The sequence below is a fragment of the Peromyscus maniculatus genome, chromosome 4, assembly GCF_049852395.1.
Source record: "Peromyscus maniculatus bairdii isolate BWxNUB_F1_BW_parent chromosome 4, HU_Pman_BW_mat_3.1, whole genome shotgun sequence".
NCBI lineage: Eukaryota > Metazoa > Chordata > Mammalia > Rodentia > Cricetidae > Peromyscus > Peromyscus maniculatus.
The window spans coordinates 97,025,962-97,053,564 of NC_134855.1; the positions used below are offsets into that span (position 1 = coordinate 97,025,962).

At 45.3% G+C, this 27,603-nt stretch overlaps 1 protein-coding gene across 4 annotated transcripts in view; it reads right to left on the minus strand.

Annotated features, from left to right (window-relative positions):
* Positions 1–206: 206 nt before the first annotated feature.
* Positions 207–27,603, minus strand: part of Ino80 (INO80 complex ATPase subunit) — a 112,836-nt gene continuing 85,439 nt past the window's right edge. For 3 of the 4 annotated variants that reach the window (XM_042275969.2, XM_076570371.1, XM_042275970.2), the window contains exons 28-36: positions 26,901–26,995; positions 17,286–17,358; positions 10,333–10,491; positions 9,786–9,888; positions 8,817–8,905; positions 6,459–6,614; positions 6,029–6,188; positions 3,985–4,200; positions 207–1,696 (exon numbers count right to left, since the gene is read on the minus strand). In XM_042275969.2, the coding sequence (XP_042131903.2) occupies positions 1,479–1,696; positions 3,985–4,200; positions 6,029–6,188; positions 6,459–6,614; positions 8,817–8,905; positions 9,786–9,888; positions 10,333–10,491; positions 17,286–17,358; positions 26,901–26,995 (1,269 nt within the window). In that variant the 3' untranslated portion in view covers positions 207–1,478. The remainder of the gene's footprint in view (positions 1,697–3,984; positions 4,201–6,028; positions 6,189–6,458; positions 6,615–8,816; positions 8,906–9,785; positions 9,889–10,332; positions 10,492–17,285; positions 17,359–26,900; positions 26,996–27,603) is intronic. The other variant, XM_042275971.2, reaches the window with a different exon arrangement.

A 27,603-nucleotide genomic window follows, 5' to 3' on the forward strand; every position in this document is an offset into this window, starting at 1 on the left:
TGACACTGCATGCCAGGCACCTGGTCAAACCTCCTTTGATGGGTGGAGGCAAAGGCCCGAGTTCAATTACCACCGCCCCTGAGCAGACACCCACAGTGCATGTCCCACAGCCTATCCTTTTTGATCAGGGTAAAAGCTCTGCATTCTTTGGATCCCGTCAAACCTCTGAGGGCGCTACTTTGTATACTAGAAAGGCAGCTGCAAAGACCACAGACACTTTAATTTACATAAAATTATCTCACTCCATTTTATTTAAGATTTTTTATCCAGTTAGTAAAAGAAAGATGTGTCTCTCTTTATACATATGTACAAGTTCAGCTATAAAAATAGACAGCACATTCAAAGAGAAAAGGCTTGGCATTTTCTGATCCCCTCTAAAGAGCATCTGTACACAGGAGTCAGGGTTTGGGTAGGGAATCCTTATGATTTAAATTAAATGATTTCCCTACACCTACCTCAAAAAAAAAAATTAAAAAAATCAATCTATCTAAACTCAATTCCGCGATTTTCAGGTGTGCAAATTAGAGGCTGGCCCTCCAGAAGCACCTGCTCCACCAGGGACATCAGGTGGAAAGCCCTTCCGGCCGCCCCTTCCCCTCTCAGAGGGCAGCAAGCTCAGGCGAGCGGGGCTGGGCTGGGAGGGTGGTGCTGAGCTTGCCGCCCCCCATCCTGCTGTCCCTCTCTCAGTGCAGTGCAGACAGTGCATAGAGCCAAGCAGGGCTGACGGGCAAGGCCAGGGAGACTGTGCATTCAGGACGGACAAGGGGCAGCATCTGCAAGATGGGGAGCATGTCCTGCTGACCGAGGTGGTTCCTGGTCTCTTTACTGGCTTCTGAGAAGTCCCTTGAGTGGGGGCTGCTGCTACTGTTGCTGGTGGGACCCAAAGCTTCCCTGGTGTGAATGTGCTGGACAGAGGAGGAAGCTGGGACTGCCCGTGGGTCACCCTTGGAGCCACCGTCTTCCCTGGCCTCCACTGCACATTTCAGTGAGGACACTGTGGCAAACGGGGTTTAGAGACTCGGGAGCGCCCAGACTGCAGACAGCAGGGAACCATTTCCTTTCTTTCTAGCCCTGTAGGAAATCGTAACCTTTAGAGAGGTCTCCACTATGGAAGGCTCTTCCCAGCACCGGTGGAACCTTCATGAGGGCCGTGGTCAGAGCTGAAGAGTGGGCTGGGGGTGGAGACCGTGTGCCTGAGCATCTACAAGGGGTCTAGGTCAGGCCCTCCCCGGAAAGAGGTTAAGACTCGGCTGCAGAGTTCATCTGGGATGCTGTGGGGCCGAACCCAGGACCCTCCTTTGGAAACAGGTGATCAAAGTGCTCACACCGACCACCTGCCTGTCCTCTTCTGCTGCAGCTCGTCTTTCCCACTCTCCAAACAGGATGCAAGATGCCACACTGGGTAAGCCATCCAAAGACCACCTGTGGCCCGGGACTGTGGCCCCGGTTTGGTTGAAGGAAGCTAGAGGGCAGAGATGTTACCGTCCTCCGGCAGGGTGGGTGCCTTTGCCCTGTTTCCGGATCAGGGAGTCTGAGGCTAGGCTGCTGGTCACATGAAGGCTCTTAGGAGTCCCGGGAATATTATTTCCTTTGTTCAAAGGGGAACTTAAGGGAGAAGAGGCGCTTGAAGGTCCAAAGTCTGCAAGGCCAGCAGGTCGGACAATGGATGTCTGCAGAGGACTGCTTGCGGAGATGCCTGTGGGGATGGAGAAATCACAGTGACCCTTAGTGGCAGCTGCCGGTGACCTGCCCTGGCAGTCTGCAGTACCGGTCTAAGTGTGAGCTGGAGGAAAGGGGTGGGGATCCTGCTCTGCTGCTCTTTGTCGACATCTTTGAGGTGCATTTGCCTGTCTGTAAGATGGCTGGGCTAAGATATGGTGACACACTCAGCCCTACCTGCATGACCTCACCCGAGAGGAAGATGCTCTCTTCAGACTCTGGAGAGGGCATGTGTCCAGGGTAGGAGGCCTGCTTACAGGATGAAAGCTCTAACTCACTAGGCACTAATGTTTTGTTGTCTTCTTTGGAAAGCACCTGAGTTTAGAGGCCTTTTGTTTGGTTTTGAGAAAGGGTTTCTTGTGTAACAATCCTGGCTCAGAGATCCGCCTGTTCCTGCCTCCCGAGGGCTGGAATTACAAGTGTGTGTCACCACTGCCCAGCTGCTGCTTTCTTATTTCAGAGGCCTCTGCTCTTCAACAGTCTGGCCAGGGAACACAAGGTAACCTAGCCTAGCTTGTGTCTATATCCAGTCAATCCCCTGGCACCAGCCAAAGCTACCTCTGTTCTCCAAGCTCTGTCATGTCAAGGACTTGGGTTAACCTCTCATCTTAGGTGACTGCTCTCTGGACAACAATGAACGTTCCCTTTTCTACCATGAGACAAATGCACCTCTTTCTCGTAACTCCACATTGTCTGGCATGTTTGTTCTGCTGGTTTACTTCTTTTCCTGGTCTTGTCACACTTGCTACGTAGCAGAGGATAACCTCAAACTTTCGATTCTCCCAAGTACTGGAAGTGCAGGTGTGCACCACCATGCCTGGTTACATTTCTTCTGCATTACTTGGTGGGCAGACAGACCTCTGTTCACCCACAGTGGTACTACCGGTCACTTCTGGACCAGTCCTTCTCCTTCTTCATTCCCAGCTAGCAGTGTCTGTTGACTGTTCTGGCCAGTCTATCTCCTTATCCTGTCTCCTCCCGCCGGCTTCTCTGATGTGTATCACACTGCCCCATCCATGGATGAGCCCTGTCATATCGACAGGCTTTAATTACTGGAGAGACTGCTCTTTTCCAAGGATACAAAGGAGCTAGCAAAGGATTAAGAAACACCAGGGTAGGCTACTGTACTTATTTCCTTAATAAACCAATAAATGAATCTGGAGGCTCCTGCAGTGGGAGAAAGGAGGTGAACCAACTTTTACTGAGCACTCACAATAGGCCAAGCACTTTCTATACAAGCATGCCTTCCCCTGCTCTAACAATGCAGAAGTCTGAGCTCACCATTGTCTGTATCATGAGAACAAGGCAAGCCTCAGATATACGCTACTCTAACAAGTGGACCCAAAAAAACCTATGAGCTACGCTAAGCCCACATGAGATATTTGTTTATAGCAGGGCGTCACTATGTAGCCCTGGCTGGTCTAGAACCCGCCTCTCTCTGGGTGCTGAGACTATGAGACTATGGACGTGTGCCATCACATCTGGCTGAGGTCAGGCTTTGCAGGGGGGGCGGGCAGCTCTGTCAATTCCTCCTCACAGCACTTGGACGGCTTGCATTCTGACTCCGATCTCCAGCTGTCCACAGGCCTTCCCCACACACCTGTGAAGCTCCTATCCATCAGGTCTCACCATGTCTTTCCAGCCTTGACTTTAACTGCTCCTCCTCAGCATACTTGGCTGATATGCTCAGTGAACCTCAACATGCCACCGTGGTTGCCAACTCTTACGTTTGCCTGAATCCTTTCTCACTCACGTTCTCCTCCATTCTGAATGATACCCACAATCCTTAGAGCAGGTCCACGGTTCCTGCCCCTCTTGACCTGTAACCATAAGGAAGCTGCTTCTTTTGGGGCTTGCTCCACTCAAGAGCAGGGCTACGAGCTTATGGCTCTGCTCCTGTGTGCACCAGGTGTTCACTGAGCCACGGCGCAGGCAGCTGGGTGCAGGTTAACCACCCTTGTCTGGATTACTAAAAACAAAGTCTCGGAAAAACAAACAAACCTAGAACTAAAAAAGGGAAAGGCAGGAAAACTGGGTGTTTCAAGTATAGCCCCCAATTCAGCTCACTCTGGCCACAGCTACTTCAGCCAATCACAGCACTTTCCCAAGCCAAGAGGAAAGGGGGCCACTCAGGACCGCTCAGTCTGAAACTGGGCTCTGGGGCTCTGGCCTGGAGTCTCCCGCCCGCCCGCCCACTCTACCTTGCAGGATGCTAACAGGCTCTCAGGCAGTCCTGGAGCAGTCTGCAGGCCCCCGGCCCCGCACCTTTAGACACGTTGTACCCGTATGCGGCATAGGCAGCTGCAGACGCCGCTGCAGCCCCTGCTTTGGCTCCTGCCATGGCAGCAGCACTGCCCGCGGTGGACTTCCGGCTTCGGCCTTTCCCTGCTCCTTTGGCTGTGCTTCCTGAACCCTTGGGGCGTCCTCGGCTTCGAGCTGAGTGACCACGTCCTGCAGCTGGCACTTCCTGAATGGAAATTCCTGTGGAAACAAATAGCCAAGAGGGGAAAAAAAAGAAATCTCTTAAAATGTTAACAAATATTCCCTTGCTAGGCGGCGGCGGTGGCGCACGCCCGTAAACCCAGCACTCGGGAGGCAGAGCCAGGCGAATCTCTGTGAGTTCGAGGCCAGCCTGGTCTACAGAGTGAGATCCAGGACAGGCAGGACTGTTACAAAGAGGAACTCTGTCTGGAAAAGAATAAAACAAAAAACAAAAAAACAAACATCCCGCCCCAAAGGAAAAAAAACAAACACACACCAAATATCTCCTTGACAGGAAATGCTGTCTCTCAAAGTATTCTGCTTTGTTTGAGACAAGGTTTCCGAATGTTGCTCAGGCTGGCCACAACTCCTGATCTCAAGTAATCCTCCAATCCCAGTCTCCTGAGCTTTGGAACTACATACACAGGATCTGGTGCCTGGCTTGCTGAGTATCTGAGGACATCTGGGGCTATCTTTAAACATAGCTATGTTCTTCAAACTGTCTTTCCTTCTAAGAAGTGGCTCCAGCATGGCTATTTTATTATTTTATTTTTATTCTTGCCCCTTACTAAATGAACTCTAAGGACTTGCTGTGGGAAATTAAAAGTGCTTCTGCCTTGGACCTCTATTTCTTTAAAAAAACAAAACAAAACAAAACTGAGTATTGAATCTAGCTAGGCCTTGGGCATGTTATATACATACTCTACCACTGAACCATATAGCCAATCTTACTTCTAAGTCTGTTTTTGTTTTTTTAATTTAAATTTTGAGGCAGGGTCTCACTATGTAGCCAGTCAGGCCTTGACTATCCTCACACCACTGCGCTCAGTCCTAGTTTCAGGCTTTAAAATTAAGGTTCCTCAAGCAACAGGAACACGACTGGGCCTCACACAACCACAGAAGAAATGCCCCCGAAGCTAACTTGATTAAAAACTAGCAAAAATAGGGGCTGGGGAGCTGGCTCCCCTGGTCAGAGTGCCGGCCACGCAAGCAGGAAGACCCGAGTTTGGATCTCCTGCCCCTCTAAGAGTGTGGCAGCAGTGTGCTGGGGACGGGGAGGGCAGACGCGGGATTCAACCCACGGCCTCCACACACCCAGGAAAGACACCCCCTTTGCCTCTACATGCCTATGCACCTAGGTACGCTATCACACCCCACAGCTGAAAACACACGCGCGCACACGCACACACAAAATCTTTTGCTCCCTTTTACTCTTGGAAGAAGGAATAAGATTCTGGTATCTGGCTTCGTGGGATGGCTAAAGACTGGATATCAGGTGTGACAGCTTGATTAGATCCCTGGATCTGACCACGGTGGTAGAAGGAGAGAACCAACTCTTATAACCCGTCCTTTGGCCTCCACATGTGTGCACACACACAATAAATAAAAATGTGCCTGATGTGGTGGTGCATGCCTTTAATGCCAGGATCTGGGTAGGAGTCAGAGTATGAAGATCTCTTATGAGTTTAAGGCCAGCCTGGTCTACACAGTGAGTGTCAGAGCTATGTGAGACACTCTACTTAGAAAACAAAAAAGTGCCGGGCGGCGGTGGCGCACGCCTTTAATCCCAGCACTCGGGAGGCAGAGGCAGGCGGATCTCTGTGAGTTCGAGGCCAGCTTGGGCTACCAAGTGAGTTCCAGGAAAGGCACAAAGCTACACAGAGAAACCCTGTCTCGAAAAACAAAACAAAACAAAACAAACAAACAAAAAAAGTACTAAAAAGTCTCTTAATCCTAAAAAGAATTGGACCTCGCCCACCACCCAATGAATGCTTCCTATGAAATAGTGGAGCGGGCTGGAGCTGCATGAGACAGAAGCATCACTTACCATTCACAGTGTCCGAGACAGAGCCTGTTATGGAAGCGGGAGAATTAGTGGCTCGAGACTGAGGAGCTGAGGAGGCTGGGTCATCCACGATAACCAACATGTCACTGCTGCTCTCATCAGGGGGAATGGAGCCAGTGTGCAGCTCACTGCTGATTGAGATCTAGAAGCAGAAAGGTTGAGATCATACCCTCATTGGCTGCAGCCCTCATGCTCAAGTGAGAACACGCCTCAGGGAACATGCATGCATTCTCTCTCCAGCTTGCCTTCAGTGTTGACCCTGCCTTGGGATCTGAGAGCCAGCCTGCCCTTATGCAACCCTTTCCCACAAGGCTGGAAGCAAACACTGCCCAGCAGCCCAGCATCATGTCCCTGCCGTAAGGTCAGGATGCAGTCCCAGTAGAGTGATGAAGACATCCAGAGGGAGCCTCACCTCACTGAAAGGGCTGGGCATGGCCGAGTCTACACTTATGAAGGAGTCATCGCCGTCAGCAGAGAGGTTGGAGTTGTCAGCACAAGGAACAAATGGGATCACGAGGTTCATGCCCTCTTTCCTCCTTTTCCCATCCAATTCATCTTCCTTTTTCTTCTGGGAACACAAAGGTCAGAAAACACATAAAAACACGAGCATTTCCCCAAAGAGAAAAGCGAGATTAGGAATAAAAGGATGACAGGCAGAGTCTTGCTATACGGCTCCAGACAGCCTGGTACTTGTTACATTTCCTGGTCTAGTCTCATCCTCCTGCCTCAGCCATCCAAGTGCTGGGATGACAAACACACACCACTGAAACTTAAGACAGGATCTTGCTCTCCAGCCCAGGCTGGCCTCAAATCCCCTCCATCTTCCTGCCTCTAACTTCTTGAAGGCATCACCATTATGGCTCCATTCCTTTTTTGTGTGTATATGTTATATGTGTACTGAGGATTGAACAATGGTCTCTCACGTTTGAGGCAAGGTACTCAAGCACTGAGCCACATCTCAAGCCCTGAATTACCATAAAGGAAGTCAAAACTCAGAGGAGGAGAAAGGTATATGGTGTCTCTCCACACCCTCTACTGGGCTTGCTTATTTACTTATTTATTGTGTGTGTGCATGTGCTGCCTTCACGTGGAAGTCAGAGGACAACTTGCGGGAACTGCTTCTTCCCTCCTGCCGCGTGGGTTCCTGAGATCAAACTCAGGTCATCAGGCCCTGTTCTGGATTGTTGTTTTTTTTTAAATTTGGTTGGTTTTGGATTTTCTTTCTTCCTTCCTTCTTTCTTAAGATTTATTTACTTATTATGTATACAGTGTTCTGTCTGCATGTATGCCTGCATGCCAAAAGAGGGCACCAGATCTCATTACAGATGGTTGTAAGCCACCATGTGGTTGCTAGGAATTGAACTCGGGACCTCTGGAAGAGTAGCCAGTGCTATTAACCTCTGAGCCATCTATCTCTCCCCCTGTTCTGGATTGTGGAGACAGTCATGTTGTCTAGTCTATTAACAGGGTGAAGAGTGTACAACACCATGTAGTTCATGGTGTCACTGAGTGAGTACTTTCTATTCTATATTTGGAGCGTGGATGACGTCTGATCTAAATTGTTACTCTACAATAGGCAAGGTAGCTCAGTGGGTACAGGTGATTGCCACTTAAGCCTGGGGATCCAGTTCAGTTCAAACCTCAGGATCCATATAAAGGCTGCAGGAGAGAACCAACTCCACAAAGATGTCCTCTGACCCTCCTATACCCAGTGTGGCATGTGCACAGGAACACGAACACACACACACACACACACACACACACACACACACACACACACACACACAAAAGCATTGTTAATTTCTGTAGTGTCCTATGTGAGAAAGCCACCTCTTATTAAGCCACATCCCCAGACCTTCATCTTTTTCTGAATGTTAAAGGTAATGGGTTAGAATGAGAACAGAGTGAGGAAGAGCCTGCCTGGGAAGGGGCAGAGTAGGCAGCCCAGGCCAGGAGGATCTCAGCTTTCATTTTTAGGACTTCCCAACTCTGTAAGAGAGGCAAGTACAAAGTGTCCCCAGGCTAAAACTGGCTCTTCATTAAAAGAGGATATACAGACCAGCTCTAGGCTGCTGACCATCAAAGGCATATGATCCTGCCCTAACCTTTTATTTTGAATAGTCTCAACTGTGTAGCCATGACTGGCCTGGAACTCAGAGATGTTTGCCTATCTCTGCTTCCCAAGTGCTGGGATTCAAGGTGGGCGCCACCATGCTCGGCTCGTCTTTTTGAAAGACTCTAAGAAAGAAGTCAAGTGTGGTAGCACACACTTTTAATCCCAGCACTCCTGAGGCGGGGGTAGGAGGATTTTGTGAGTTCCAGGACAGCCAGTGCTATGTAGACAGACTATCAAAAAAACAAAAACAAAGTTCTATAAAAGCTAGTTATGTAGTAACATCACCTTGGCCATCATTGTTATCACTGACAGATAGGTCCCAGTCAACTGTGGCCAACACTAGAGTCTGTGAAGAGGAACGTAGCTCTACATTTGATGTCTTTTACATCACCAAATGTCCGTCAGCACAGAGCTGTTTCAGATCACACACACGGGGCTGGCGAGGCAGCTCAGCAGACCAAGCACTTGCTTGCCAGTCTGGAGCACCCGACACTAACCCTCAGCGCCCACACACATGATGGGGGAGAAAACCAGCTTTCCTGAGTTCTTCTGATCTCCACATGCAGGCTGTGGTTTATCATGTGTGCACAGATATGTCCTTCTGACACTTAGTCCAGGCCCTGCCAGCCCCCCTCCACCCCCGTCTGGAGATACCTTCTCTGCGTACTTCTCCCGCTTGCGTTTCCGCTCTTTCACTCGGTTGGTCTCCTCCTGCTGCCGTTTCTCCTCCTGCCGTAGTCTCACTACCAAGAAAACATAAAAACACTCACGAGTCTGTGAATCACAACTTCTACCTCGGAAATGTAGGGCCACATCCTCAGTGGTTCCTAAGGTATAATTTTGTGTTGTTTAATAAAAATACTGGTGTTGCTGCATGCCTTTAATGCAGCACTTGGGAGGCAGAGATGGGAACTCTGGGGCAAGCAGATCTCTGGGAGTTCGAGGCCAGCCTGGCCTACAGAGCGAGTTCCAGGAAAGCCAGGGATACATGAAGAAACTCTCAAAAAACAAAAAAGAAAAATACTGGTATTTTCCTAAGTCAGACACAATAATTATTGGTGTCTTAACAGCTTCTAGGTTCAAACCATGATTCCACTTAATTATTGTGGCTTTCCTTGTCTTTCCTACTTGAAAAGAGCTTACTTTTAGACGTGGGGCTGTGGGAGTGCTCACAGGAACTCACAGGATAAACCCAAAACAACATTCTCATAATCTAGAAACTCGAGGTGAAAGTCTTCATGGTTACAGCAACTTGCTATTGAAATTCTGTATAAAATATTTCTCTGGGCCAGTGGGAGGTTTTACCAGGTCAAGGCACTTGCTGCCAAATCTGAGCACCTGAGTTTGAATCTAGAACCCACATACAGGGGAAGTTGACCACAGTCTCCTGCAGGATAATGTGCTGTCTTCTACCACACACGTGCTGCGTCATTCGTGTGCACATGTATGTGCACTCGTATTAATAAATACACACACACACACACACACACACACACACACACACACACACACACACACACACACGTAATTTAAAATGAAAATAAATTCTGGCCTTGGCATACACAGTGCTCATCTCATCTGGGAGTCTGAGGAGGACAGAAGGTTAGTTGCCAGAGTACGTACGTTTCTTTTCCAGCTCTTCATCGTCAAGAAGAAGGCTAACCACTTCTTTGGGTTTCAGGGTATCTGGTTTGAAGTTCCCACCAGAAATCACCATCCGCTGAATCTACACAAAGGGGGTTAACATGTCATTTCCAGGTACCCACTCCCACACCACAAACATCCAGAATCATCCCTCTGAATCACTTCCATAGGGAGGTTCTGGCTCTACGACTTCTTGTTCACTTGGCTGGCCCCTCCACAGTATTTGTCCCAAAGAAAGGACAACTGGGGATTTTTTTTTTTCGTTCGGGACTATTAATAGTCAGTTAAAAATAACTCAAAACATACCATTATTCTGGCACATAGTCAAGTGGGCAAACTGAGGCAGACTCTGAAATGTTAGCCCCCCACAGGCCTCCTGTGGTGTCAGTGTGCACATGAGCATCCTGTGTACAGGCTCTGGTGTTTCCCATGACTACGGAAAGACAAGACTCTTCAACAGTCTCCATCCAGTTCCTGGGGCTGGCTTCTATCCCCTGCTGCACAATCCCTCCCTCCCCTTGCTTACCTCACTCTTTTCCTTGGCTCTCTGCAGAATGCGTTCCTCGATCGTGCCCTTACAGATAAGCCGGTACACGGTGACCTGCTTTGTCTGCCCTAAGCGATGGGCTCTATCCATGGCCTGCTGGTCTACAGTGGGGTTCCAGTCACTGTCGTAGAAAATCACCTGCATCGACAAGAAGAGAATGCAACAAAGACTGATGTACTCTGGGTGCAGGACAGAAATTTTCAGAGTGTATGGCTACTCATCTGCCTGTAAACACTGGTGCTAGCCAGGTCACATTTTTTCCCTATCATCTATGTAAGGTGAGAAAGTAAGCCCTTGGAAGACCAAGCTAACTGTTTGCTGCTCTTGGAAAAACAGGCATGCTCCTGGTCTATTTATTCATAGTGCTCACTGAAAAGATGCGGACTGGAGAGATGGCTCGGTGATTAAGAGGATGAGGACCCAGGTTTTATTCCTAGTACCCAAGAGGAGGCTGATAAACCTCCTCTAACTCCAATTTTAGGGGATGTGACCTCTCTAGTCTTCATGGGAGTGTACACACATGTACACACACACACACACACACACACACACACACACACACACACACACACACATACACACACACACACACCCCTAAAACTAAATGAAAAGGTGGGTAAGATAAGAGGAGTGCTGGTGTGTGCCTGTAGTCCCTGATACTTGGGAAGTTCACGTGGAAGTACCACTTGAGTCTATGAGTTTAAGACCAGGTTGGGGGGTAGGGGGGTGGAGAGATGGCTCAGAGGTTAACAGCACTGCCTATTTTTCCAGAGATCCTGAGTTCAATTCCCAGCAACCACATGGTGGCTCACAAATCATCTATAATGAGATCTGGTACCCTCTTCTGGCATGCAGGCATGCATGCAGATAGAGCACTATATACATAACAAATAAATAAATCTTAAAAAACAACAACAACAACAACAAAGACCAGGTTGGACAAAGCAATAAGAGTCCCTTAAACAATTAACTCCCCCCCCAAAATATAGTTACTATCTACATCTAGTACTTGGTATGCTAATATCATCAGTAGAGGACTCGAAGTGCGACAACCATTCTAAGTGCAGTAACTCGCTTACACCCCACAATCTCTGACTTGCGTACTAATAGGACCTCTACTTTAGCACTACTTTAGTACACAGCTCAACGGTAGAGCATACACAGCATGTGCTTAGCATGAATGCAGCCCGTGGTTTGATTTCCAACACTGAAAAAACAAATAAAAAAATCTTACTTTACAGAGGAGGAATTTATCTAAGATTATAGTTTAATGGAGGACTGGCAATAAAAGATGGGAAGATCTTAAGTACCAGGGTTCCCTGCAAGGACACACACAATTCTCCTACCATTCCCCAGTTCTCAACATACTTCCTGTTCCACGAATCCTAAAATGAAATGTTTAAAGGGCTCCCCCAAAGCTACTTATCTAGTCTGCAGTACAATAGTCAACCAATAAGATCAGGTGACCATCAGGTGACCCTAGATTTTTTTTTTTTTTAAAAAGTCCAGGTCTATTACGTAGCTCTAGCTGTCTTGGAACTTACTCCATAGACCAGACTGGCCTCGAACATACAGAGATCTACCCACCTCTGCCTCCCAAGTGCTCGGGTTAAAGGCGTGCACCACCACTGCCTGGCTCTGACTCTTACTCTTAATGCTCATGCCATTTCTCTCCTTCCTAAGGACCACAGGCTTACTATCCAATCATTCAGCCTTAGCAGTGCATATGGGAGGGCATCGTTTGTGTTTGAACCAACATTTGTCATGGTCAAGAGGCCATGACTACCTCACTTTCAAATTTTCTCCCCATGTTTGAACTTGCCCAGTGCCACTATACAGTAAGAAGTCACCACCCTGGCACATGGATTCTGGATAATTCTGTGAAAGTGCAAATCCTTAGAACTGAATCCTCAGCAGTAAAGTTCTCTTGTCAACCTGTTACTTCATCTGTAAACAATTACTATCCAGTATCAATCTCAAGCCAAATTTCCACTTACAAGGAGTAAATGCTCAGCTCTGATTCAAAAGAACTGCATTCCAAGGCTCAGCACTGACGGTGATGTGGAAGAACGCAAGGGGATGAGCATGGCCAAGAGCAATGACACGAGCAGCAGCGTCCCCAAGGACTCCTGTGCGCTACTTTAAGGGCTAAGTCATCTCTCCTGAAACTTTCTCTGTGTTGCCTTTCCTGGCACACAACACTGTTTCTTTGGTTTGGGGTTCCATGAAACCCCCATCTCATGGAACCCAAGCTGACCTTGAACTTGCTTTGTAGCTAAGGATGACCTTTGTCATTTAAATTAATCCATTAGTCTATGTATTGCCACGAAGCTCAAGCTCATGGCTTTACCTGTCCTCTAGCATGTCTTGCTTCCCAGGTGGCTGGCTGGTGTCTCTCCTGACTCCACCCTCCTCCTTCCCATCATTCTCAGTTTGGCTTTCCCATCTAACTTCCTGCCCAGGTACCAGCCTGTCAGCTTTTTATTAACCAATGAGAGTAGTACATATTCATAATGTAGAAAAGGATTGTCCCACAGCAGACCTTGAATACTGATCCTTCAGCCTCTATTTCCCAAGTGCTAAATCTTATTCATAAGCAATTTATTTGTGTACTGAGTGTTGGATCTTCTGGGACCAAGGTTACAGATGGTTATGAGCTGCCAGGTAGAACCAGGGTCCTCTAGAGGAATAGTACATGCTCTTAACCACTGAGCCATCTCTCCAGCTTCCTGCTTTTACTTTTTGATGTATAGGATGTTACTATGCAAACCAGGCTACCACTGAGCTTCCCACCCCTGCTTTCTGTCATTTATCATGGTATAGGGGGATCAAACTATTATATGCTAGCAGCTAGACAAATACTCACTAGTGACTTATATCCTCAGTCCCTTTATTTCTTTATTTTGAGATAGGGTCTTCCTATATAGCCTGGTAGGCCTGGAATTCACTATGTAGACAAGACTGGCTTTGAACTTAAAAATATCCCTTGCCCCTGCCTCCAAAGTATACACCACCATATCTATCTTAGAAAATCCATTTACAATTTTCAGGAAGAGCAAAATAAGGAAATATAGACTTAAGAAAAAGGAGACTTGAATGGGGCTGGAAAGATGGCTCAGCTGCAAATGCTCTTCCAGAGGACCTGGGTTCAATTCCCAGACCCACAGCAAACCCCAGCTCACAACCTCTGTAACTCTAGTTCCAGCGCTTCTGACACGAATCCAAGTGGCACACAGACACACGTGCAGGCAAAACACCCATGTGCGCGCAAACTAGACTGTTTCCACATTAGGATTATCCAACATACGTAAAAAACGACACACATGGGATGAAATCACAGCTACAAAGAGTATCTTGAACGAAGCCTGGACCAATGGTTCAGCATGACTTCACAGTAGACATGCCTACACTATGAATCATAAGATTGCCTTAACACCTGCATTTTTCCTTAGACATCTCAGTGACATTAAATCCTGACTCAACTTGGGCTCTTCTGGGCTCATAAACATAAGACTAGAGCCTAAGAAAATAACTTAAAAGAAAGATATATTTGGGAAGAGAACAGAATAAAACAGGATACTGTTTAGAAAAAGAAAAATCACAGGGAAAATAGTAAAATACACATAAATCAATAGGATAAAGCAAGCACAAGAGTGAAAAGAATGAGACACAAAATAAGACAGATGAATACTGGGACCACCATGGCATGATCTGGTGGGTGTGCTGGGGGGGGGCAACAACTGAGTGCTCAACTGAGACACAGATGACACCCATACTTCAGTCTCTGGTGCTCAGTGAGACAGTCTAGAGACAAACAAGTAACAATTACAGGAGTAGAGCTGATTTAGCTAGGGATGATGAAAGTATGTCATGTAGAATGTGCAGCCCAGCAATGACTAAGGTGAAATCTATGAACAGTACCTTCATGAAGCTGTAAACACTAAGCCAGGCATGCCGGGAGGCATGGTAAGAGCTGGCATGGTGTTCCAGGATTGGACTATATAAGCCAAGGAATGAGGGAGTGAAATGGAAAACAGGGAAAACTCCACAGGAACAACCAGAGAATTTTGGCTAACAACTGGAAGTGGGACTGGAGCTTTCTCTTCCAAGAGAACACATGTTAGTCCAGTCCCTTGAGAGAGCTAAAAGCTAACTCCATTGGGCATAGGACATATCATGTTGCTATCAAGAGATAAAAAGCTCCTCCTCTCTCTACAGGTAAGCATCTGAAACAAGTCGGACAGGAAGTAAAATAAATCTGGGCAGTTTATTATAACAATGCGTCCCTAAACAGAGCCAAATATAAAGAATCCTTAGCAAAGAACAATGTGGTAAAAATCACCTGTCGTTCATCACTGCTGCTGAAATCCTGTCTTTACCAACCTAGTAGACTAGTTCCCAGTGTTTACAAATACTTGCTTACAATCCCTTCCTCAGTCATTAAGACATCAAGTTTTTCCCCACGAAGTACACCATGTACAAATAAATTAGAAACGAAACATCTGATGAGCAGCCCAGGAACTCATCCAACTTCCTTATGAAACTAGAAGAGATGCACTGGTTTCTTAAATAGTGTCAAATGTTCCACTAGTTTCTTTGTTTGTTTTTTCAGGCTGCTCTATTTACTTGATTAGAAAGTTTATTATTATGTGGGTGTACTCCTTACTTAACGTAATGACTGCAAACTTGGTGCCAACTTACTACTAATTTAAAAAGCTTTTTCACATGGGACACTTTGTGCTTACAAGTCGTATGTGGACTTTTTGCTGCTTTGTGGTGGCAGATAAAATGAATATTACTGGTATCTTTTGTTCAAATTCTTGTTCTCTTCGATCTCAGTGTCTTGCCAGGACCTATCCAGCCTGGATGATGTGCTTGTGTGGCACACTGCACTCCTCTTCACTAATTCTGTTTCCTTTCTCTCTGTCGCTTGATCATGTCAACCAGGTTCTTAGTCTAAGGCCCGAGACTTACCTCCTCTGTCTGAAGTGTTTTCTTTCTGCCAGACTAATTCTTGGCTTGCTTTCTCACTCTCTTCAGGTCCTGGTTTAAATGTCACCCATGAGAGGCTTTAACATCCCATATGAACAGCAATCTGGGTCCTCCTACCACGTTCATGGTTGTATTTTCCATCATAGTATTTAAATTAGTTCTTCTGTTTATACTCTATCAACTACCACAACTAGCAATGTAATTACTAGAAAAATAGAACTTCATTTTATTGAATGGTGAATTCTTAGTGCCTAAAACAGTGCCAGGTCCAGGTATTAGAAAAAGGGCTTCCTTTCTACTGATGAGGTAGGTCAAAGCCTAGTATGTACAATCATTACTTACAATATAACATGACTGAGCACAGGGCAGGAATTAGGAAGGAATGTGATATTGGACTAGGATTTTGAAAGACAAACAGAAGTTTACTAGGTGGAAAAGGTAGCTCAGAACATAATGGTCTAGGCTCAGGTAACAAGTAACAGTAGTGTAATATGGTAATGATGTACTCTAAAAATTACAAGTCAGTCATTTACTTCTGGGAGGGGAAGGGATCTGTCGATCAGGCTGGCAAGGAAGATACAGGCTGTAAGTGAAGAGGCTTGTAAACCATGGATAGGAGCTTTAAGTAGTATATTCTGTAAAGAAGGTTATAAACAAACTGTACTAGAGTGTCGGCAGAGCCAAGAATGGATCTGGACCAAGAGGTATATGCCAGGGACTGTGATGAACTCAAAAGATCAGCTAGGAAAAACTGATGAGTACGTAACTGCTGGTACTATATGACATCTTCAAAAAAAGCGAACTAAGAAAAACAAGGTCAAGAGCAAATTTTTGTCATGTAATAGGGTAGATGTGAGCAACCACATCAGAGTAACCACATGAACAACACACGTCACCAGAGTCAGCCTTCCAGGACACGGCAGGTTTGGTATACTCTATAGAATTATGCCAACAGTCTTCAGGCCCTCATGCCCCGTCCCACTCAGTAGTAAACAAGGCAAGTTTGAATCTTACGGTCGATAATTAGCATTCCTATAGAACCTGATTTTCATTCTCTAAGGCACATGGTTTGAAGATGCCAAGTTACTAAAGAGAAAAAGTGGGCCTAACTTAGTGGAGATGGAGACCAGGATCTAATTCCAGCTCTGGTAGGTACTATAAGCTTCCTCAGACCTCATCATCATCCTGTCCTCACTTCTCCATGAGCTCATAAACCTGCACCTTCCTCATGTGCATGGGGATATCATTGCATAGATTCCATCCACCCACCCACCCACCCACCCACCCACCCATCCATCCATCCACCCACCCACCCACCCACCCACCCACCCACCCACCCACCCACCCACCCACCCATGTTTTCTGAGACAGGGTTTTTTCTGTGTAGCCTTGACTGTCCTGGAACTAACTCTGTAGATCAGGCTGGCTTCGAACTCACAGAGATCCACCTACGTTTGCCTCCCAAGTACTGAGATTAAAGGCATACTCCCCAACCACCTGGCTTAGTTTTTTTTTTTTTTTTTTTTTTTTTTTTTTTTTTTTAAAAAAGGTCATTGCTATCCAAACAGTTCTTGAGGTTCAGAACACAAAAGCATTACCTTTCTCAGTAATGAAACCACATATTTTAGTCATAACTATAGTTTTGATTTGTTTAGTTAGAGCTCCTTAAACAAATCTAACTGGATTGCTTGGCTGTCTGTCTCCTCCCCCACTCCCCCCCCCGCCCCTGTTTATTTTTACTGCTGTATCCACCAACTGTCAGCAAAGTACTTGACACACAGTAAACAATTCATTCATTTTCTATTGAATTAATGTGTAAAGAAATCATTCAAAGAGAATGGCTAGGAAAAACCAAGAGGAAAGTTAAAATGCTTGATGAATGAAATATTTATAGGAGAGCCCTGTATAGCCAATGCATCATGCTCTCTCCCATCACTTACTGTATCTGCAGCTGTGAGATTGATACCCAGTCCTCCAGCTCTCGTGCTTAACAGAAACACAAAGATGTCATTCCTAAAGAAAAGAGGAAAGAATATGTTAGGAGGAAAAGGTATAATGCAATGTGGGAACAGAGAGGATTTTCTAAAAACAATCTAGGGCTAGAAGAAAGCATCGGGTGACTGATGCTTTCCTGAGACACTGTGTATAGGTGTTCTGTCTTCAAAATCCACACGATGGAAGTCATCTTCCAGTTTGCACATAAGCTTTTGCTGCCACGCTATCTGACTGATAACCAACAAAAGTACAATCGTGAAGCAGATGTAACAGAAAAATGTTCCTGTAGAAACAGACCTCTGGCTACACCACATTACACATACACGGGACACTGGTTTGTCATCTTCCTTGTGGTACTCCTGGGCACTGAACCTAGGAATCTGCACATGCTCAGCAATCATGCCACCTCTGAGCTACACTTGAGTTCAATAGCTTTCTCCCCTCTTTTGAGACACTTTCTTGTAACCTTGGCTAGCCTAGAACTTGCTATATAGCTGAGGATGACCCTGGATTTTGGTCCTCTAGCTTCCATCATCCAAGTGCTCAGATAACAGAGCTGCACCAATAAGCCTAGTATTTCCATTTGCATTCTCCCCCTCAAGACAAGGTTTCAACTATGCATTCACAGCTGGCCTGGCACTTGCTATGTAGACCAGGTTGGATCTGAATTTATAGAGATTCTCCTGCCTCTGCTTGAGTGCTGGGATTAAAGAAGGTATGTGCCACCATGCCCAGCCTGTTTTTGGTTTGTTTCTGTTTATGTATTTGGGTATAAACACGTGCCTGCATTTGGAGGTCAGAGTTTACAGTAGGTGTCTTCTGTCACTTTCTCATATTTTGTGAAACAGGCTCTCAGGGAACCTGAAGCCCATGGACTGGTAGGCTAGCAGTGGGCAGCAGGCGACAAGCAGCAGGGACCCTCCAATCCCGGGTTCCCAGCCTTGGGACTATTGGCAAGTGCTTTTGCACCAGGATCTGAACTCAGGTTCTCAGTAAGGAGAGCACTTTATTGACTGAACAATCTCCCAGCCTCCCAAGAGCACTATTTTTAAATTTTTTTGAGACAGTCTCTCTATGTAGCCCTGGAACTCTGTAGACTAGGCTGTCCTCAAACTCACAGACATCTGTCTGCCTGTCTCCTGAGTGCTGGGACTGACAACCCTCTTTAAAATTATTTATTATTATTAGGGAAGAGAGTGTGTGTATGACGTGTGCATGTGGGTGGAGGTCAGAGGGGGACTTTCAGAATTCAATTCTCTCATTCCACCCTAGGTTCCAGGGAACAGAACAAACTCAGGTGACCAGGCCTGCCTGGCAGGCGCTTTTTTAACCACCGAGCCATCTTACTAGGTCCCAATTTTAACTAGTTAAAGTATTCCTAGATCATGTAGAGGCAAATAAATTAGAACATAATTCTAATAGTTTCAAAGATTATTCTCTATGTGTGTGTATGAGGGAGGGAGAGAGGGAGGGAGGGAGGGAGGGAGGGAGGGAGGGAGGGAGGGAAAGTGCGCACGAGCGCATGCAAACAGGCTCACATGTGCCACATCGAATGAGTGGAGGTCAGAGGACAGTTTCCAGAATTGGGATTCTGGCTGTTATGTTAGGCTTGGCGAACAAATGCTGTTATCCACTGGTACTTAAAGCACCCACTTTAAGATGACACAACTCAGAAAAATAAACACACATCAGGAATTCAGACCTGGTCATGACTTCTGTGCACTAAGCTGACTTAGGACTAATCCAGGGAAGACATTTAGCATGGATGCATTTTTAGATAAGGCCAACTAACTCCTCACATAGAACTAAGTAGATACAATATCAATTCCTGTTACAGTCTAAGTCCTTTTAAAGAGAATTACAAAGCAGCAGATGCTACCTCACTTATTAGGCAACAAATTATTTGCCAAATAAAAAAGGTCCAAGCCAGATCACAAGGGCTTTTCACTCTAAGATTTATTTTATAAACAAACAGGTGTTCGACAGCAGCCTAGTTCCTGCAGATAACCTAAGCGTAGCCCAAGATAACCTTTCATGTTCATGTTTCACACCTCAGGTTATTTTCCAGAACAACCGAACAATCTATTGAAAAGATTATACTAGTGAAAACACGAGGGTCCTCTAAATCCAGTGGTTCATTTCTCTGTATGCAGTGAGAACCGCAATTGGAAATTCAGATCACAAGCTTTTCTTCGAACTACAGCCAGTATTCTCATCTTTTCTTTAAAAGACTTTAAAAAAAACTTTATGTATACAGGTGTTTTGTCAGCATTTATGTCTACACATCAGAAGAGGATATGTGATCCAATGGAACTAAAGTTATAAATGGTTGTGAGTTGCCAAGTGGGTGCTGGGAATTGAACCCAGGTCCTCTGGAAGAGCAGCTAATGCTCTTAACTGCTGAGCCATCTCTCCAGCCTCAATTACCCATCTTTGGTTATGAAGTCAGTCTGACACCTCTGGACTAAGAAAAATAAATGAGTTAAGAAACAGAGCAGCTAGAGAGTACTCTAGTACACTGATATAAGAGGAAGCCTAACTGTGAAGTTCTAGATACAAAGGTACTAAATCACACCGTAAAAGGAGTTAATCCATAGGTTTCAGTAAAAGAATGTGGGGGTGCATACTTGAAACAGAAGGATCTCTATGAGTTTGATGCCAGCCTGGTCTACACAGCAAGTTTCAGGCCAGCCAGGGCTACATAGTGAGACAGTCTCCACCACCATCCCCTGGTACCCCAAGACCCCTAAAAAAAGAAAAGAAAAGAAAAAGCAAAAAAACAAACCCAAACCAGCTGCTGACATCAGAGAGCTCCCACACATTTGGGCTATTCTTCCTTGGTAAGGTCATTTGACTTCTGAAACTGCTTCCTAGACTACAAAACTCAGGTCTAGTTAACTACAAACCTACAAACTTAGTTAGAGTGACTGACTGACTGTCAGTGAAGGAAGTGTTGTCAAATAAGCACCTGTTAACCACTAAACCAGACAGGCCCATCACTTGCATTCAGGAAACATAACTTTCCTAGAGGCACGCGTGGACGCGTGGACATCAAAGCCTATCTAGGGCCCCTAGTATGTCAAGATGCAAAAGCTCCATACTACCAGAAAAGTTTTACCAGTTTATCCTTGAATTTTACTTTTTACCTTTCCCTTTTTTCCTCAAAACAGTGTCTCGGTATATTTACTAAGAACGAATATGTGGCAGGAGGAGGGGGGACAGGGGAATCTGTGGATGCTATGTAAAATGAATAGAAAATCTCTTAATAAACAAATAAATAAATATTTTAAAAAAGGGAAGAAATATGCATGACAGGTGGTGGCAGCGTACACCTTTAATTACAGCACAAAGTAGGCAGAGGCAGGTGGATTTCTGTGAGTTTTAGGACAGCCAGGGCTATTACATGGAAAAACCCTGTTTTGAAAAACTAAAAAGAAAATAAAAAAAGAAAGAATACACTTGCTGGACAGTGGTGGCTGCACACGCCTTTTTAATCCCAGCACTCAGGAGGCAGAGGCAGGTGGATCTCTATGAATTTGAGGCCAGCCTGGTCTACAGAGTGACTTTCCAGGACAGCCAGGATGACACTGTGAAACCCTGTCTTGAAAAAACAAAAGAAGGGGACTGGAGAGATGTCTCAGGGGTTAAGAACACTGACTGCTCTTTCATAGGTCATGAGTTCAATTCCCAGCACCCACATGGCAGCTAACAACTGTCTGTAACTACAAGATCTGACACCCTCACACAGACATGCATACAGGCAGAACACCAATGCATGTAAAATAAAAATAAATAAATATTTTAAAAAAAAAAGAAAAAAGAGAACACTTGCCAGTTGTGGTAGTACACGCCTTTAATCCCAGAACTCGGGGAGGCAGAGGCAGGCGGATCTCTGTGAGTCTGAGGCCAGCCTGGTAAGTTCCAGGACAGCCAGAGATACATAAAGAAACCTTGTTTCAAAAAAAAAAAAAAAAAAAAAGAGGAGGAGGAGGAGGAAGAAGAAGAGGAAGAGGAAGAGGAAGGAGGAGGAGAAGAAGAAGATGAAATTATACTTCTAAGAGATGTGGTTCAGAGATGGAGAGATGAAAGAAACATTAGAAGCTTGATGGAACATTTACCTTATTTGAGGTAGGTTCTTACTATGTAGCCCAGGCTGGCCTTGAACTCATAGTAATATTTTTGCCTCAGAGTGCTGGGATTATAGGTGTGGCCACCATACCAGGCTTTCTGTTTTCCTTTTTAATCTTTGAATTCATCATCCATTGTGATATTTCAGAAGTTTATTTAACTTGTAACAGCGATTTCATGATGAAAGCACAAAGCACACAACAACAAAACTGCAGTGCACCTGCCAGTTCATAAGCACATTTCCCATGGAGACAGGCCAACGTCCATGGAAACTTGGATGTGTACAGGTCCACGGAGGAACAATAATAATGTTCAAATAAAAACTGACTGAGGATTTAGGGCCCAACTAGTGTCTAAAGACTGCATTATTATTTCACTTGAGCACTGAGACGACTCTGGCTCCATATAACTTGCTCTCCTGTTCTAACGCCTGTGTGATACCCACTGAAAGTGGGTAATTCCTGAAGAAGCCTAGCATATGAACACTGGGTAGACTTCCGTGATGTGACCAGGTATGTGACAGAAAGGGAGAAGACAGCTGGGGAGACTATGAGAAGAGCAGCAGCAGTAGATTACACACTGCTCAGTCATCTGGAAGGCTCAAGAAATCAGACCAGAAGCAGTCAACACCCATAAATAGAAACAAACACACAGCCGGGTGGTGGTGGCGCACGCCTCTAATCCCAGCACTTGGGAGGCAGAGGCAGGCGGATCTTTGTGAGTTCGAGGCCAGCCTGGTCTACAGAGCGAGATCCAGGAAAGGCGCAAAACTACACAGAGAAACCCTGTCTTGAAAAAAACAAAAAAGGAAACCCCCCCCCCTAAGTAAAATAAACATAAAAACTTAGAACTACAATTGTAGAAAGAAATTTTTCTTGACCATGTCGTGCTATGGAGCCCTGGCTGGCCTCAAAGTTGCCATGGACTACCTTTGCCCTAGAATGCCAGAACTGTAAGTGATCACCACCAGTGCCAGGGTGAAAATGCTTCTTTTAGATATTAATTTTGTACTGAAAAGACGGCTTCTGGTGAGACACATTAAATATAGCCCAAATGTGCTACAATCAATGTAATTTCATCACAGAAATAAGGATTAGACAAATCTTGAGTTGTAATTATCAAAGGAGTTAGTTTCCAGTCTGGACTGTATTGTCAGATTACTATAATGAACATATCTACGCGGCTGAGAAGTTCTGTTTTACTTACTATATTTAGAGATGATAATACAAGTTAATGTTTTAAGAGTTCTGATTAGACAAGATGAACTCTTAGAAGTCAACAGTGCAGTCTGACTGCCCTCTAGGGGCTGCAGAGAAGTCACTCAGGGTTTGCTGAATGGCCAGCGCCTTGCCGGGTGGAGTAGGCTAGTGTCTGTCAGGAGTCTACGAAACCCCACATTACACAGGCATACTGTACCTCAACCTCACTCTTTTTGTACATTCCACTAAATCCCCTTTGCACCAAAATGCCTGAGCAGTGCTAGGCATGAATGGATGGGAGCTAAGCTTCTTGAATGACTGAAAAAGCAGAATGTAAGCGTCACACTGCAGCCTCACACTGCTCTCCCTCTGAAGAAAACAAACAACAGAAGCCATGCTACAGTCACTTCCCCCCAACTTTTCTAAAGGGTTACTATAACTGGTCGGTCATCTAGAGTGCAGGAAGAAGAGGGGGATCCATCTGGTAAGGCCAAGGGGTAGGAGAAAGGGAAGTAAAGGCCAACTCATCACAGAGCAAAGACCTTGTGAATGGCTCCTAGGATCACATACTGGTCACATGTTCTGAATGCTGCCAGGACATCCTGGCCAAACAGTCTTTAGTCTCAGCCAGACTTTTTCCTGGAAGGATCCCTCATAAATAAGTCTTGTATGAAGGGAATGTAAATGGCTTTTTATAGGAGTTCTTGTTTACTCTGGCTGACCTTTGAGCCACAGGGCTTTTGAGTTGAAACTGCAATTTTTTTCTTTTGATGTCTTTTCACTAATAATAATGAAAATATTTGGCAAAGCATGCCCTTTGTTTTGAAAAACACCTGTCTTTTTCTCTATTTTAAGATGCAACTCAGACTTATAAGCTGAGAACATCTTATGTGGGAAACTTGATGGTGTACTATGTGTGTGTCTGCTGCCCTTAGAGGACAGAAGAGAGCACTGGATGTCCTGGAACTGGAGTTAAGGACAGTTGTGAGCCACCGTGTGAGTTTAGAAAGTACCCCTGGACCCTCTGCAAAAACAACAAGTGGCCGGGCGTTGGTGGCGCACGCCTTTAATCCCAGCACTCGGGAGGCGGAGGCAGGCGGATCTCTGTGAGTTCGAGGCCAGCCTGGGCTACCAAGTGAGCTCCAGGAAAAGCGCAAAGCTACACAGAGAAACCCTGTCTCGAAAAACCAAAAAAAAAAAAAAACAACAAGTGCTCTTGACAAGCTGAGCTATCGCCAGTCCCCACAGCAAAGTTTTCAAAGCTACTGGCACTACCACACCTGCTCAATGAACTCTTCTTACTAAATTAATTAGGAGATTAGCTCAGTATGATCCTTCATGCCTAAAATTTCAGCACTCAGAAGGCTGAGGCAGGAGGATTACTGTGAGTTATGGGCCAGCCTGGGCTGCATATCATGACCCTAAAACAAACAAACAAACAAACAAACAAACAAAAATAGAACAAACAAACACAAAAACAAAAAAACCCCTCGACACTGAAAGAAACGGCTCAGTGTGTAAGTGCCTGGTGAGTTAGCACGAGGACAATAACCCAAGTTGGATTCCCTACCATCCACACAGAGAGCAGGATACTCCCAGAACGAGTACTGGGGACAGAGACAGGAAGAGCCCGGGGCTTGCTGGCCAGCTAGCGAGAACCAAGAGCAAGCTCCTGGCTCAATGAGAGACCCTATCATAAAAACTGGGACATAAAAAAGAGTGACAGAGGAAGACACTCTACTGTGACTTATGGCCTCCAAGTACGTATTTTCTCTCTCTCCCCTTCCTTTCCCTCCCTCGCCACTCTTGGAATGGGGTCAGCTAGAACAGCTGTAAACTCAGTCATCAGAGGTCAACATGTTACAAATCTCAGGCCAATTTAGGCTACAGTGAGAGACCCTGCCTCAAACAAAACAGGAGAATCAGCCATTCAAAGACATGGGACATATGAAACCTGTCTCAAGGAAGCAAACAAGTAAGTAGAACAGTAAATAAATAAAACTAAAAGAAAAGAAATTAATTAACACAAATAGCTACGTGCTTAACTTTCTTCCCAAGAATTAAAAAGATAAATACTAATTGGAAATGAATTGAAGTCCAGAAAGTCAGAACCATTCTTATTCATACTGTAAGGTCTAAATTATTTCTCGCTGGGCGGCGGCGGCGGCGGCGGCGGCGGCGGCGGCGGCGGCGCACGCCTTTAATCCCAGCACTCGGGAGGCAGAGCCAGGCGGATCTCTGTGAGTTCGAGGCCAGCCTGGGCTACCAAGTGAGTTCCAGGAAAGGCGCAAAGCTACACAGAGAAACCCTGTCTCGAAAAATAAATAAATAAATAAATAAATAAATAAATAAATAAATAAATAAATAAATAAATAAATAAATAATTTCTCTTAAAATTTTTTCCGATTTTTAAAAATGTGATTAGCCTTAAGCTGGATGTGGTGGTGCACACCTTTAATCCAGCACTCAGGAGGCAGAAGCAGGCAGATCTCTATGAGTTTTCGGCCATCCTAGTCTACATAGTGAGTTCCAGGACACTAGGGCTGTTATACAGAGAAACCTTGTCTTGAAAAACAAAAACAAAAATAAACAAAAAAATGTGGTTAGCCTGCATGTTAAGTCTGTGTACCAAGTACATGCAGTGCCCCAAGAGGCCAGAAGAGGGTGTCAGATTCTTTGGGACTGGAGTTACAAGCTGCAGTGAGCCACCATTTGGGGGATGGGAATTGCACCCAGGTCCCCTGGAAGAGCAGCCAGTGCTCGGAAGCACTGCGGACGTCTTTAGTCCCTCTACCACCTTCTCAATTCCCGAATGTGAGGAAGAGCGCGCTATGAATGGGGTTTAACAGACCTATCTGCTGAAGAACACGGCTTGCTCTTTGAGGAGAGCACTCACCAGACTGCTCAGCACAATGAGAGGCAGCACCCAGTGCAGTAATGGCTCTTATAAACCTCCCCCCGCAAATGTAACATGCTGGAGTTGAAATTTCATTAGCAGCTGGGAGAGGTGCTGTGACTGAGAGCTACGAATAGGACAGACTGAACTCCACTGTCACTTGTCACACTGTTCTGTGTCTATAACACCAGAAAGCTCGGAGGAAATGAAATCAACTCTAAGCAAACTCTGGAGAGATGGCTACTTTGGCTCCTTGTCTTGCACATGCTAAGTGAGCCCTCTATCACTGAGCTATGTCTTTAGACTAACATAGCTTTGTCAACACTTTCTTCATAGACATTGACGTTCCCTTCTTTTGTGTGTGTGTGTGTGTGTGTGTGGTGTGTGTGTGTGTGGTCCTCATTCATATTCAGAAATCCTTATATTGCTATAAGTAGCAATGTCTGTAGTTCCAGAACTCCTGAGGTGGAGGCAGGGGATATCAAGAGATAAATCCAGCACAAACTACCTATAACTGTATAACTGTATCTCTATCTTCATCTTTTTTTTTGTTTTTGTTTTTTTGTTTATTTTGTTTTTTTTTTTTTTTTTTGTTTTTCCAGACAGGGTTTCTCTGTGTAACATTCCTAGCTGTCCTGGAACTCGCTTTGTAGACTAGGTTGTCCCTGAACTCAGAGATCCCCCTGCCTCTTGAGTACTGGGATTAAAACCGTGTGCTACCACGCCTGGCTTCTATCTTCATCTTAAAAAAGAAAAGGAAATACTTTAGTTTCCAAAATAGTAGGCACTGATGTTGTAAGACAAAAATGGCTGTGTGTGGTAACTCATGTCTGTAATCTTAGCACTGGGGAAGAGGCAAAGGACCACTGCCAACTCCAGGCCAGCCTGGTCTACAGAGCCAGTTCTAGGACTCAAGGCTACACAGTCCTATCGCTATGCTTCATATTACTATCCACACTCTCGTTCTTTGATCTGAACCACTCTAAGCAGACTTAGCAATGTTGAGCACAGTGGGTACTAGCTGACGTGGTGGTGCACACCTGCCTGGAGCCAGAGGTGGAGACAGGAGGATACCTAGATCTCACTATCTACTCAGGTCCAATCAGTAACCTCCAGGTTCAGTGAGTCACTGGAGAACAAATTGGTGAGGAAGACATGTAATGTGGACCTCTGACAAACACATAGGAACACACATATCAATATACACACATAAAAAATTAGGTATGCTATGTTGACTGCTTAATAATTTAAGATGCACTGGCTTAAAACAAACAAACTCATCACTGAAAGCACTAGAGGAAAATCAAAAGGATTTTTGTAATGCTCATTAATGTTACCTGGTCTGAAAATCAGCAACCATGTCCCGTCTCTCTGAGATCTTGGATGAACCATCCAGCCTCATGTAGGTATGCTTCCTGTAAACCATATATTCCTGTCAAGCAGGATAAAAGAACACAGTAAGTCTGATGCCAATCACACTGCATTCTAATTCGCAAGCTTTTGCCCACCTTCTCCATACCAGGCTGAAGTCACTATACACAGAACAGGGGGGAATGATTAATTATCAAAGGGCAGCAAGTGAGTTTATTGCTCCTGTAAGAAATTAAAAAACCTGTAATCTCAACCTCAATTTGGAAACTAATTCAATACAGATTTCTGTAGGCTTTATAAAAACAACCTCCCCCAAATAAAAACTAAACCCCCAAAATAAAATGGCTTTTCAGTCACTGAGCATAGACTTTTCATAGCTATAAACAACGACCAGTTTCCTTTTAGTAATTAACATTTATACCGTGTCCCTCGGCCCTACCCTTGGCAAATCCCTTCGGATTAAAGTTCTTGAATTTACAGTCTCAGTATCAGAGTGAGACAGATGACAAAGTAATTTTCCTAAGCTGAGTATGTTCGTCTGATCACCGAATCACAATTTTAAGATGCAGAAAAGACTTTAAGGGATCCAGCTGGAAAACTGTTTCCCTTGTCTCAAAAGTTTTGGTTCTTTAGAGAAGAAGATCAAACTCATGCTTATTTTCCCTCCTG